At 37.3% G+C, this 13,353-nt stretch overlaps 1 protein-coding gene across 1 annotated transcript in view; it reads right to left on the bottom strand.

The window, feature by feature from the left end:
• LOC112529148 (phospholipid-transporting ATPase 2-like) overlaps positions 1–13,105 on the bottom strand; it is a 31,103-nt gene extending 17,998 nt beyond the window's left edge. Inside the window, exons 1-4 of the mRNA XM_025140233.1 lie at positions 12,598–13,105; positions 11,016–11,096; positions 10,773–10,893; positions 8,182–8,288 (exon numbers count right to left, since the gene is read on the bottom strand). Of these exons, the coding sequence (XP_024996001.1) occupies positions 8,182–8,288; positions 10,773–10,893; positions 11,016–11,096; positions 12,598–12,705 (417 nt within the window). The 5' untranslated portion in view covers positions 12,706–13,105. The remainder of the gene's footprint in view (positions 1–8,181; positions 8,289–10,772; positions 10,894–11,015; positions 11,097–12,597) is intronic.
• Between the last annotated feature and the right edge of the window lie 248 nt (positions 13,106–13,353).

Here is a 13,353-nt window from a genome sequence, read left to right as displayed (position 1 = left end):
ATTGCTAGAAACACGAAAGATGGCTCTTTGACACTATCCCAGGAGAAATACATCGGAAAAGTGTTAGAAATATTCAAGATGAATGATGAGAAGACAAAACCCAGAAACACACCTTTGGGAAGTCATTTCAGGCTTACCAAAGATCAGCCTCCAAGATCAGAGGATGAGAAAGTAGATATGGCTAATGTTCGTTATGCATCTGCTATTGGTAGTCTCATGTATGCCATGGTTTGCACGAGACCAGACATAGCCCATGCTGTCGGGGTTGTTAGTCGCTTTATGTCAAATCCGGGGAGAGAACATTGGGAAGCAGTCAAATGGCAGCTCAGATATTTGAAGGGTAATTCAAAGTTGGGATTATGTTTCAAGGGTAAAGACTCAGTTCTTAAAGGATATACTGATGATGATTTGTGTGGATGCAAAAAGACATTTAAAAGCACTACTGGGTATATTTTTACAGTGGGAGGAACAGCAGTTAGTTGGATGTCCAGACTTCAGAAAAGTGTGGCCTTATCAACAACTGAAGCTGAATACAAGGCAGTTGCTGAACCAATAAAGAGCTAGTATGGTTAAAAGACTTTTCTTGAAGAACTTGGGAAAAAGCAAGCTGCTTACTCGTTACACTGTGACAATGAGAGTGCAGTGAAACTTGCTAAAAATCCAGTCTATCATGGGAAAACAAAACACATTGGGATGAGGTATCACTTTGTCAGAGGACTGATCAGTGATGGTACGATGAACTTGAAGAATCTCTCAGGTGCAAAGAATCCAGCAGACATGTTCACCAAGTCTGTGACGCTAGATAAGCTGAAGTTCTGTATGACTTCAGCTGGCCTTCAGGAATAATGTTGAGAAGGCAGGTGGCAACTAGGGGAGATCAAGCTCGGTTGGTGTTTACAGAAGTTCAAAGGAGTGCAGGTGAACGTGTTTCGAAGCCTCCAAGTGGGAGATTGTTGAAATGTAGGCTTCGGCCTACTAAGTTAGACAAAAGGGAGGAGGCATAAAGTAAGGAGCCGGCCCTAGCCCAAAAGAGCCGGCCCTAGTCTCTACCCTAGTTTCCTTGATTAGGAGATAACCCTAATTATRTTTGTCYATATATATTAATCTCATTGTACTTGTAAACATTCGTAGCACCTAAATAAAGAAAAACCTAGTTGCCCCCGTGGACTAGCACGATCAATCGTGTGAACCACGTAAATTCTTGTGTTCTTCTCTTGTTTTTTGGGTTGTGCGTAGGGTTGTGCGTATTGCGTGTGTAACGTGTCCTAACAGAACGCTCACCCGACTCCATCTCGTCGCTCCCTTTGCCATCGGCAAAACGCAGCCGCTGCAACCGACGACAACCCTCCTGCCGGTGAACCGACAGTTTAATCGACTGCCCCGTCCTCAACAGCGGTTGGCTCCTCCATCGCCAGTGCTGCTACCACTCCCCATCTCCAAACTCCGGCCACCATGTCCCCCACCCACCGGACTTCGGCCGCCACTACTCCGCCGCCTGTTCACCCCCCATCACCTTCGACCACCACTGTCCTCACCTATGATGATGATAATAAGCATGCCATTCTCACTAGGGTACCCATTTCTTCTTCTACATCTTCTTACACCACTAGAACCACCTCAAAACCCCTATTTTTGGCCCTAACCACCCCGATTCCCCCCCCCCCCCCCCCACCACCACAACCCACACCGACCCCTATTCCTGATATTGNCTATGCCACCACCACAACCCACACCGACCCCTATTCCTGATATTGACCCGATCAACACTACCCCTATCCTTACCCCGCCTGTTTCCCCAACCCGAACCCCTTCCAGATTTGACCTAAACCAGATGGGAGATTATGAGGATGAGGGCCTGGAGGACATGAATTTCGATTTTGAAGCTTCACAACCGGTGAGTAAGGTCGGGATGTTCCCATTCAATTCTCCGGCCAATGTGGATGCCAGTCAACGGTCGGAAAGCACCAGGGTTGTTGCGTCTACAATAGTCGTAAGGTAGACTCGATCATAGAGCACTGCTTCGGGAGGACCGAAAACTCGATCGAAACAGCAGTGGTCGAAAGGCAAGGCTATGGTGACGGAACAAAGTGATGATTATTTGCCTGAATTGGAGGAAATGGCAGCCCGTACACTAACTCGAAAAGGAACCGCATCCCAGAGTCGAGGTATCTTTATTTCATTTGATGAAAGGTTCAAGCTCATTAAAAATAATCGGTTTTTGAGTGAACAAACCTTCGAGCCAAAATTGGCCGACAAACTGATGTGTTAAGCACCATTTTCTTGCCCACCATTTGGAATATATAGTCTCTATTCCTTGCAAAATTAATGAGACTTCGGTGGAAGAGTTTTATGCCGCAATCAGGAGTTTTAAAAATGACATCGTTGTCATTCGAGGAACAAGAGTCGACTGGACAACCCCAAAGCTAAATTCAGTGATCGGACTCGTTGCTCCCCTCATTTGTTCTTACCAGCAATTTATTGATAGTGGTATGGATGTGCCCGAGGATGAAATTGCCAAGGCCCTTACCTTGCCCGGTCACGGTTGGTCACACGACAACCACCGGAAGATCCTCATGTCGGGCCATTTAACTTTAGAGGCTGCTTTGTGGTTTCAATTTGTTAGGCATAACATCATGCCATCAATGCATGACCGCACTTTATCTCGGGCCAAATGCATTATGATTTATTGCATTATCAAGGAGCTACCGATCGATGTGGGTGCGCTTGCTTATTCCACCATACCGCAACGGTACGTGCTAGTTCTCGTCTGATTTTTTTAGGTTTGATCACGAGGTTGCTAACGGCTGCCAAGGTACCGGCCACCGAGCATGACGTGATTTCCTTCAGTCATTCGTTACTCGATCAAGGAACTGTCAACCGAATGGATAAACCGACGACCGAGAATGATGATTTGGTGTATGATGCTATTGGCCTACAAACCAGCTCCGAACCTGCTGAAAACAGTCCCCATGTGCCTAATGACGCTCCGGTTCCTGCCTCCAAACCATCTGCGGGTGTCCCTCCAGCTACTTCCGAGATTCCACCAATTCCACCTTCGGCTATCAATTACGGTTCCGAGTTTGGCTTTCCATGCTGGACAATGGGAAGAATGCAATCAAAAGATGGGTGCTATTGTTGATGCTTTGAACCAGATCACTGAGCAGATCACCAAAGTTGAAGACAGAGTTGCTAGATTGACCACTTGTTCGAAAAAATTCTGGACATACACCGTGACCGCAATAGGGTGGTGAACAAGTTTTTGTTTGCCAAAAATGTTATGATGGCTGCTGATGTTCCATGTTTCCCCGGAGGTCTTTGTCCACCACAAGTTCGGCTTCCAAAAATTCGACGGACTTCCACTTCCGATGTTACGGGGTAATCTTTGGCCAGTCAAGGGGTGAAGAGGGTAAATTGGATTAATTTCATCCTAGGTGTTTCCACATCATACTTTTGAAACTTTTGGGTATATGCTACATTTTTCCAACCTCGCCTTTTGTGTTCAGAATCTTCAGATAGCGAGGTTGTTGATACTATGATCTTTTGTTTACATTTTTGGCGTTGATATTTTTATGGTTTCATTAGCTTGTTCTTTAATTTAAGGTACGATTTCTTTGATGGATTCTTTTGGGTTGCAAAAATTAAAAAGATGTAGGTCGTCTTTCATTTTTTTTGGCCGAAACACTATCCCTCGTTACTCAGCCAAACACTTTAACCCGGTTCTCCAATGCAAACGTTGTTCGGTTTAAGTTTGGGGGAGTATGTGCTCCAAATCGTTGCTAGAAAAAAATAGATATATAATTTGTCTTACAAAAATTGGAAGACAAAAAAAAAGCAAAACGTTTTAACCCAAAGATCAACTATGAAATATCAAATTGTGGGTCTCTAGAAATGTCAAATAAACAACAAAAAAAGTGCCATAAAGCGAAATCATTCAAACCATTTTGTTGTTTTAGGCAAGTTTGGGGGAATTCTTTTAGCCAAATACACTAACCTGATAAGCCCTACTGATTAATTTTTGCGCCTCAAAGAAAAAAGAAAAAAGTCATACATCATCTGAGCTTGACGAGATTTCAACGCCCCTCTGTAAGTTTTGTGCTTTCTCGTTCCTTTTTGTTATCTTATTCGTTTAATTTTCTTTACTGAGGACAAGTAATACCTCAAGTTTGGGGGTGTGATAACTCTCATTTTTTAAAGTTATTTCTTATTTATTTCCTTCGTTTTTGCATATATTAATTTCCTTGTTTTTCCCCGTTTATTCTAAAAAGATGATGAAACACGAAGGATGAAATTTTATTCCGAAATACAGCACTTTCTGGCAACTGCCCACAGTGTCAACACTGTGGAAAGTTTATGAATTTTTGGATAAGCTTCAACTTTGCAAATGTTTTCTTGAAAATCTTTATAAAAGATCTCCTCTAGTCGGCACTGCCTTGGAAAGATATGTTGTGAAATAAATAAAATAAGATTTTGGATGGTCTTTGCCCACAAGATTTGTGCAAGCCTAATTTCCCTTGGATTTTGTGTCTCATCCTTATCCATTCCTCCGCTATATAAAGAGGTCTTGGGTTCAATTTGAAGATCATCCCTTTGAAGCTTTACTAGTTGAAGTCTCTCTTCTTCTCTTAAGTTAAGTTTAGCATTTAATTTTCTTGTATTGAAGTTGTAATTGTAATTGTTGCCCACAGCCTCACCACTCTGGCAACAGACTTTAGTTCTAATTTAATGAAAGTTACATTTCAGTCTTATTTATTGTCTTGCATTATGTTTCTTATGTCTATTATGAGCAAATTGCTCATATGGGTGTGGATGTGAGTTTACCTTAGGATTTTTAAGCAATAATTGGGTGTTTTTACTCTTTACCATTTCGTGAACTTGGTCACTTAACACGGGACTTAAATTCAACGAGGATAAGCTGATCGCTTTGAAGTGTCAATATTAGATATTTGACCAAAGATGGGTGGATTCGAAATACGGCTTAAATGATGCACAAAGAACTTTTGGGAGTCTTTAATAATTACGTAGAAATACGAATTTTGTATGTATTTAGCTAAGGATTAAGCATTGTAGATTTATATTACAAAGAGATTTGAGTATAAATTCTATTTCTTCTTCTATTTAGCTAAATCAACAAGTTTCGGAGTGGTGAGAGTGGGAACCTTGTGGGAACTTTGTGGGAACTTTGTGGGGACTGTTTATAAATCTTCACTTTTGAGAGATTAGAATTTTTATAAACATCTCATAAGTATCTAACCATTATATTGTTGATTTTATCCTAAGGAATACTTACACCCATGCCCATCTTTTATTCTATAAGTTCATTTCGCTAATTTCGTCTTTTTAAGCTTTTTATAAACAAAAATCCAACCTCTATTCACAAACCGAAACATGCTCAAGAAGTTCATGGAAGTCTCCGATTCTCAGTAGTTCAATCTCTATGGAAACGATCTCGATACTTTACCACTCTATTACTTGCAAGCGATCATAGTGTCGGGGTACACTTGCATCACCACTGTGGGGACTTTGTGCCCACTGTGTGAACACGAACGGTTCATAGCTAACATTCTACATTCTGACCATCAAGCTTTGAGACATACAAATGGCCAAAGCAAACTCAATCCAACACAAGCAAAATGGGTAGAATCACCCAATCATTTACTTTTGCTGGAAGTTCCAACCTTGTTGATTCCCTCTCAAGGAGATATACCATGCTCACTATTCTTGGATGCAAGAGTGCTAGGTTTTTCTTTTACCAAAAATTTGTACCTAGATGATCCAAACTTCTTGGTGATTCAAGAATGCAAAGAACGAGCTTGTGGCCCTTATTCCGTTCAAGATGGGTTTCTATTAAAAAAACTTTGTGTTCCCAAACGAACCATAAGGGAGCTATGGGTTAGAGAAGCCCATGGACGAGGAGGATTAGCCGGTCACTTTGGCATCAACAAGACCCTTGGTGTTCTACAAGAGCATTTATATTGGGCACACATGAAAGGTGAAGTTGATTCCCTTATTATCTAATGCGCATACATGAAAAGGACGTTACTGCCCTCATTACGAGAAGTGGAATGTGTCATCAAGTCAAGAGCAAGTTCCATCAAGGCTTGTACACTCCATTACCCATGTCTTCCCAAACATGGGAGGACATTTCTATGGATTCATCGTGGCCTTGCCACAAACCCACTAGGAAAAGATGCTATCATGGTTGTGGTGAATCGCTTCCCCAAAATGGCGTACTTGTTCCCTATCACAAGGCTAACGATTCCATACACGTTTCTGATTTGTTCCTCAAAGAACTTATATGCCTTTATGGTGTTCCTAAAACCATAGTTTCTGGCAAGGACACCAAGTTCCTAAGCTACTTCGGGAAATATGTGGAAATTATGGGCCATAGTTATTTTTGAACATCTTAGTGCAAAAATGTCCGGTTCATGTTTCATGTTCACCTAGATTCTAAAGAAAATTGTGTGAACATAATTTCAGGTTCCTTATCGCTATGATCCTTATCTGTCTTTTATGAATGATAAAAAATTGAGTCAACCCATAACCAATATGAGCTCGAAGCTTTGATTCGTTGTTTCCAATGTGGTTAATTCCTATTAGGCTTTTTAGGAAAATTCCCTGGTAAGTCGATGGCAAAGAATCATCGATTTTGGAGTTACCAGCTTATGGAAAGCTAGTGAAATAGAAAACCTAGCTAGCCTATAACCTTCCCTCTCTAACTTTCTCATATTTGAACCCTCAATGACATCAGTAGCACGAAATCTTTTGCTACTACGAGGCAATGAGGACAGTCTTCCTAACAACGCTTCCAATAACTAGCGAGTACAAGATGACTATATCATCACCTCTTCCTTGAAGTACCTTACCAGGCATGAGGGAAAGTGCTTGCTTTCAGTCTCCCTTTCTTGTCTATCATGACTACACGAAGTGGATAGTGATAGCCGATAAGCAATTACCCCTTGAATTTGAGCGGGCTAGGAAAATAGAACTACTGATGCAGCTCCTTAAAGCTCCCTAAAACATAGGGTTTCACGGCTCTCACGTAAGAATCTTTTTTGGCCCGAATAAGTACAAGTTGAATCCCATGAAGAACCTTTTGGATTGACTCGTTTACTGAGTCTATATCACAAGCAGTTCCATTAATGCTTCTTTAATATTTTTATAATTGTTTTCTAACTTTTGATCTTTCTTTAAGCTTTTAAGCATTCAAGATTTAACTGTTGCTTTAAGTTTCCAGCCCTATATAATGGACTCTAAATTGTACTAGGAGGAGACATCTTGATTTTTGAATATACATTGGCTTGTGGAGCTCTTTTGAGTGTTCTATACAGGAAAGGAGTTGATTATTGTTTACTATTAGTTGAGGTATTGTTGCTTTATCACTAAGTATTCAACTTTCGCCAATGATCTTAGACGTGTTTAATTAATTTATCCTTGATTCAATGAACTTGGGTGAAGCAGCCTATGTATTAGGCATCAAGATCTATAGAGAGATCGTAGGGATTGCCTGTCTTGAGTCAAAGTACATACATAAATGAAGTGCTGAAGTAGTTCAGTGTGTTTGACAGCAAGAAACGTTTCTTTCCTATGTTTTATGGCATATCAATTTTTAAGACGAAGTTTCCTACTACGCCTCAAGGAAATGTGCATATGAGCAAGATCCTGTATGGTTCCGCAACAGGATCTATGGTGTATGGCATGATAAGTACCCGAACTGATATATAGTATGCTTTAAGCATGACAAGCATAAGGTGATGGTCACTGATTGTTGTCAAGAATATCCTAAAGTATTTCAGAAATGCAAATGATTCATTCTTGGTATACGACGTGATGAAGACTTAAGTGCAAAAGGAGATACAGCACAGGCTAAAGAACCTGGATGATGGGTGACCATTTGGGTTTTAATTGGCTTTAAGATTATTTTTGAAAATGATGATGCCTTACCATCTTTCACTTCATGAAGGTTGTTATGCCTTCATAATTAGGTGATTTACTTTACTTTTTTATTTGAACATTAGTAATCCCGTTCTACAACAAAATTATTTATGCTCAGGTAAGCACTTCTTATTTTCTATTTGGCAATAATGTAATATCCCCAGTTCAATTGTGCAACCCCACAAGTGTAGAACCAACATCAATCAATAAATTAACGAGATATGTTTGATGATAAATAGAAGTCGTTACCTTAGGTTCTGATTTCGTTATTCTCATGGTAAGTAGAACTCTTTCCAGATTTCTGCAAACATCATCCTCAGTTTTCCCATTAACCAACAAAAGTTGGCCTTTCGGTTCTACATTTCCATAATGTAAATTGTAAGATACGGCAAGCAATCTGTATATCTATAAACAGATCACCAAATTTTCAAATACAAGCAAGAAGTTTAAAAAATTATAACCATATTGATCAACATTCAAGATATTCCATATCATATCTCAACATGCAAAGTTTGTGATGACTACAAGAAGTCTTATGTCATAAACTACTCTCAAGCATACCTTATTTTCAATACTACATGAAGACCACGCTTTAGAGTACAATATCTAGAATGTAATGATACAACCCGATGCAACATAGGATTGAGAGTCTAGCAATGAAAATTGGAGACATTGGTGGCTTTGATGCTCAAATACCATATCACCATCGTGGAACAAGGCACTTAATACGTGTATGTATATGCATAGGTATATGTATGTACGTATCTACATGTACATGTTGTGTGTATGTGTATCTACATTTATATATATATATATGTTTGATTGACTTCATTGAGGAAATAGCACCTTTACTTTCCTTAATCTCTTCATTTTACTACCCAGATTTCTAAATATAGAGTTTTTTATATAGAATTTATGACTTTATTACTTTGGGAGCTAACTGATGGATTAAAGCTATTTATTTTACTTGGTGTATTGATTCGTGGTTATTTCCTTGTTCATAGATATATTGATGTAGAATGTTGCAACATGGAGCTAAGAGGTGATTTTTGGAAATTTGTGATATTTGAAGATTTGATTGATAGCCTTTTTGGTATCTTCTCCGACCAGATCCGGCTATTTTAGGAGATTTGAAGGTATATTTGAAGTTGGGTGGCAAGAGATTTAAAGTACCTTGATAATACTTCTCTCTTAAATCTGTATCCTTATTCTTCTCCTATATGAAGGACAAATGGGAATTCATTTAGGAATTTGGGAGAATGTTTTTGGAACCAAGCAACATATACTCCTTGATTCTTAAGTCTTTTGCTACTTTTAGTTTCATAGAATTTCCCTTTTCTGTTGATGAATCTTAATTATCAAGTATTTAATTGGTGCAATTTTATTCTAAAGATTGTCTTCTTTAAATTTCTAGCATTTAAATTCTCCGTATATGTTTTAGTTACTTTTATAGATTCAACCATGTCCACTTTAATTTTTGAAGTATCTTAGTTTTCCATTAAAAGCTTCTTACATTCTCGTAGTCATTTATTTTTAGCATTTTATTTTTAGCATTTTATTTTGTTTTCATTATGTTTAAAATGCAAGCAATGATAGACTAAACCCTTAGCTTCAACATAAGGAGATGTTGATACTAAACACTTTATGGAAGTGGTAGTACTTATCAATAACAACATTTCCAACCTTTCATTCAAGTTTACAAAGATGATACAATACTTCTTGACAAGTTGGCCACCCGCTAAAAGTTTTAAATTGTAATGGACTTAGGTCTAAGCCTTACTCCACAACCCAATCTTAGAAGAGATACTAAGAAACAACGGAAGAGTGCTTGTCTATGTACTTAAAGAGGAAAGTTTGAACCTAAGACCAAACCACAAGTCTAGAAGACTTGAGCTATGGTTTGTGGATATTGTGCCTCTCTTAATCTTGGAAGAGTGCTCTTTAGGTAAGGGTTGCATTTATCCTGTTATTATTTTAGTAACTAAATGCTATCCTGTAGCATTTAACCATTGGGTTATATGTTCACGTCTCAACAAATCCTTACACCCTTGCCCCTTAATGACTAAAAAATATATCTTTGACTTCGTCATCTAAAATTGTCTTTTTGTTTGATTTAAGAAAGTTCAGATTTTCCTGTTCTTATGGATCGATACTTCGTACTTTACCATATTACCATGTGTTCAAGACGAGAATGGATTGATAATCTCACGAGTCTCCATTTGCTAATAGTCCGAGAGAATTATTTCATATAAATTGTGCAACAATGTCATTGTGTGCATGTGTGTGTGGATATATACACCCCCACACACATGTATATGTATATGCATTTGTGATGTACGTGCACAATTGCACATGAATGTGCCCATACATATGCACGTACATGAATATGTATATGTATAAACATATGTGTGCCTATACATTTGTACATTTGGTTCTTTTACCAAAATTTGATGTTAAATTGTGTGATGGACAGAAAAATCAGTGTTGGACCGAATCAAGAAACTGTTGCTCCATGTTTGTAAAACAAAAAATAATAAGTGAACCTAAAAACTCTAACCTCTAACGCATGATAAAGAGAAAATTGAACACTTAACAACATTAAGATGAAAAGGTTATCGAAAAGAATACGACTAAAACATAATAATAGAATAATATCATCCAGATTACAGGAACAGCATGAATCTGTAAGAGATCCCACACTAATCACGGCTGTGAAATATAGTGTGCAGATGCCACTTGCAACTATAAATCAACAGAGTTTAGTTGACTTGTTTTTAGGTCTAGTGTACAGAAACTGATGTTGATCAATGTTTCATCATACTTTTTTATTAATGACCTACCTGGGGAAACAAAATTGCATGACAGAGCAATCTGTATGGCAGTATTCTGCTTGTCTCCAGTCAGCATCCAGAAATTTATCCCAGCTTTTCTGAGAGTTTCAATTGTCTCTGGCACACCATCCTGGGCAATATACAAAATAGAACTGGGTCTGAGCCTCCATATACAACTGACAGCAATATATGTAGATGCAGGTTCTGTATATGTACCAAACTAATTAAATTTGTTTGAAAATATAGATTTACCTGTAAACGGTCTTCTATTGCAGCAACACCAAGTATTTCAAGGTCATGTTCCAATCTTTGGCAAACCTCAGCTACTCTCCACTATAAAAGTAAATACACAAAACAACCACATCCAAGCACATGAATCTTTTATTCCAACAAATGATGTCATGAAGGAAAATGAATTCATAGGCAAGACAACTTTGGCAAGGGTTACAAGGTCAAGGACCAAACCAAGCTATTATATATATATATATATATATATATATACTAGTTGTGTACCCGCGCAATGCGGCGGGARCCATGAATTTTAACGATTTTGAAGTTCCACTGGTTTTATAAGATAAGATTTAACGATGATATAGGTTACACTTGGTCTTTACATATTAATACAATTTGAATAAATAAGATTTATTGTTCCAATTACAGACTACTGATGGAAAAAAATTTATGACAGTTTAAAATCCAATATATTTAAATTCCAACATATTTAAACGACTCCACAAATGTATTCGATTTACACCAAAAACAAAGAAGCAAGAAACTTGAGTTTTAAGATAAACACTCAAAACCAATAAAGAAAACTACAAATTTGACGGATCATAAGCCATGAAAAGACAAAAAAAGATGGGTTTTAGAATGAAATTTCAACTGCTTACCCTCTTTCTTGTCCAGAAACTCAGATTAAAGTTGAATTAATACATGTATATATATATATATATATTTCAAAAAAGCCCAAGAACATATTAATTCAAAACATATTATACAGTGCAATTTGGACAGCCTAACCCTAAAATATATAGTATATAGTTAAATAAATAACTATAAAAGTATAAATCCTAAATATTAAAAATATTTTTTCACAGTATATATAATACATAATAATATAATTAAGTCAAAAACTATTCAATATTGGACTCATTTCGAAGGTATTAACGAGACGATTATAATGGTGTAACTTGTTAAAATAAAAATGTATTTTTTAAACATGTTTTAATTGATATACGATTATGTATGTTAATTTGATAAAGGTTTAAAATGAAGCATTTAAAAGTATAGGACGTAAAGTAAATTAATTAATTAATTAATTATAGGAGTATAAAGTGTAAATTTTAAAATTATAATTTAAAAAAAATCGGTTGTGAAAGGGTGAGTGTATATGAGGAAGTGAGTGTATGTGAGGAGAGGAGAGGGTGAAAAAGTGAGTATAAAAGGGTATTTTGGTCATTTAGAATTTCAAGACTTTAAGACTTTTGCTAAATTTGTTTAATAAGATAGTATAGATATATATATATATATATATGTGTGTGTGTGTGTGTAGTGTAGGGTTCATGTGAGAACTGCAAATAATTCAAGAACCACGGAAATAATTCTGTAGTGGGTATTCATTGATAGATATACATTATATAAATTTCATCAAAATATGTACACTATAGATTCATTGAAGAATATATTCACATGTATATGTCTTCTGTCGATGAGTATATTCAACAACAGATATACACTAAAAAATTAGTTCCCTGGTTCTACAATGATTTGTGGTTCTGATTTGACCCGGGCTATGTATATGTATATATAAAGAGAAAAGGAATGTTTCTTATACCTCTCTGTCAACTAATGTGCTATTTGCCTCTTTAAACATCAAAGACCAATCTTGATACTCGATCTCATTTAATTCACGCCAAGCCAAGCACAAAGTCCGTAGGCCCATTTGGGCATATTGATCTACAGCTTCAGAAAATGTCTTTGTTTGATGTCCTGCACAGTTTACAAGGTTCCATTGATCACAAGATAAAATTTACGACCAACAGCAACAATAATTTTATGCAAATCGACGAACAGATATTTTTCCTTCACACCACAGAAACATATGGCTAAAAGAATCCCAAAAATGGGGTGCCAAGTGCAGTCCATTAACTGTGAATCAGTAAATCGAAGGCATACAATAATTTTTTAAATATAGATCATCAGAAACAGAAATAAACACTGATACTGTCACAGACAAAAATGGATATCCGACATTAATAAGGTAAAATTTTCTTTTTCGAGAGTAACAAGCTAGGTAGGCCAGATAGGCTAAAATAGTAGTTCGTAGTTCCCCAAGCCAGCGGGGTATCGCAAATACAACAGCAAAAAACCAAAAAAGCCCATTGGGGTGTTACCGAAGTCGCAAAAGTATAACTAACTATTTATGCTGGTCTGCTGCTATATATTTAAAATGAGTGTTCCAACATATTTATGGAGATAAAGGATTTCATGCTCTACCAACGGCTATTGCTAGTTACTTCAGGTTACGATAAACTGATAATCATCTGATCGAACTAGCGAATTGGAGAAGTAAATCACCGAAAGCTAGATC

Source organism: Cynara cardunculus (assembly GCF_001531365.2).
Source record: "Cynara cardunculus var. scolymus isolate 2C chromosome LG 16, CcrdV1, whole genome shotgun sequence".
NCBI classification, from domain to species: domain Eukaryota; kingdom Viridiplantae; phylum Streptophyta; class Magnoliopsida; order Asterales; family Asteraceae; genus Cynara; species Cynara cardunculus.
This window is presented reverse-complemented; position numbering and strand designations above follow the sequence as displayed.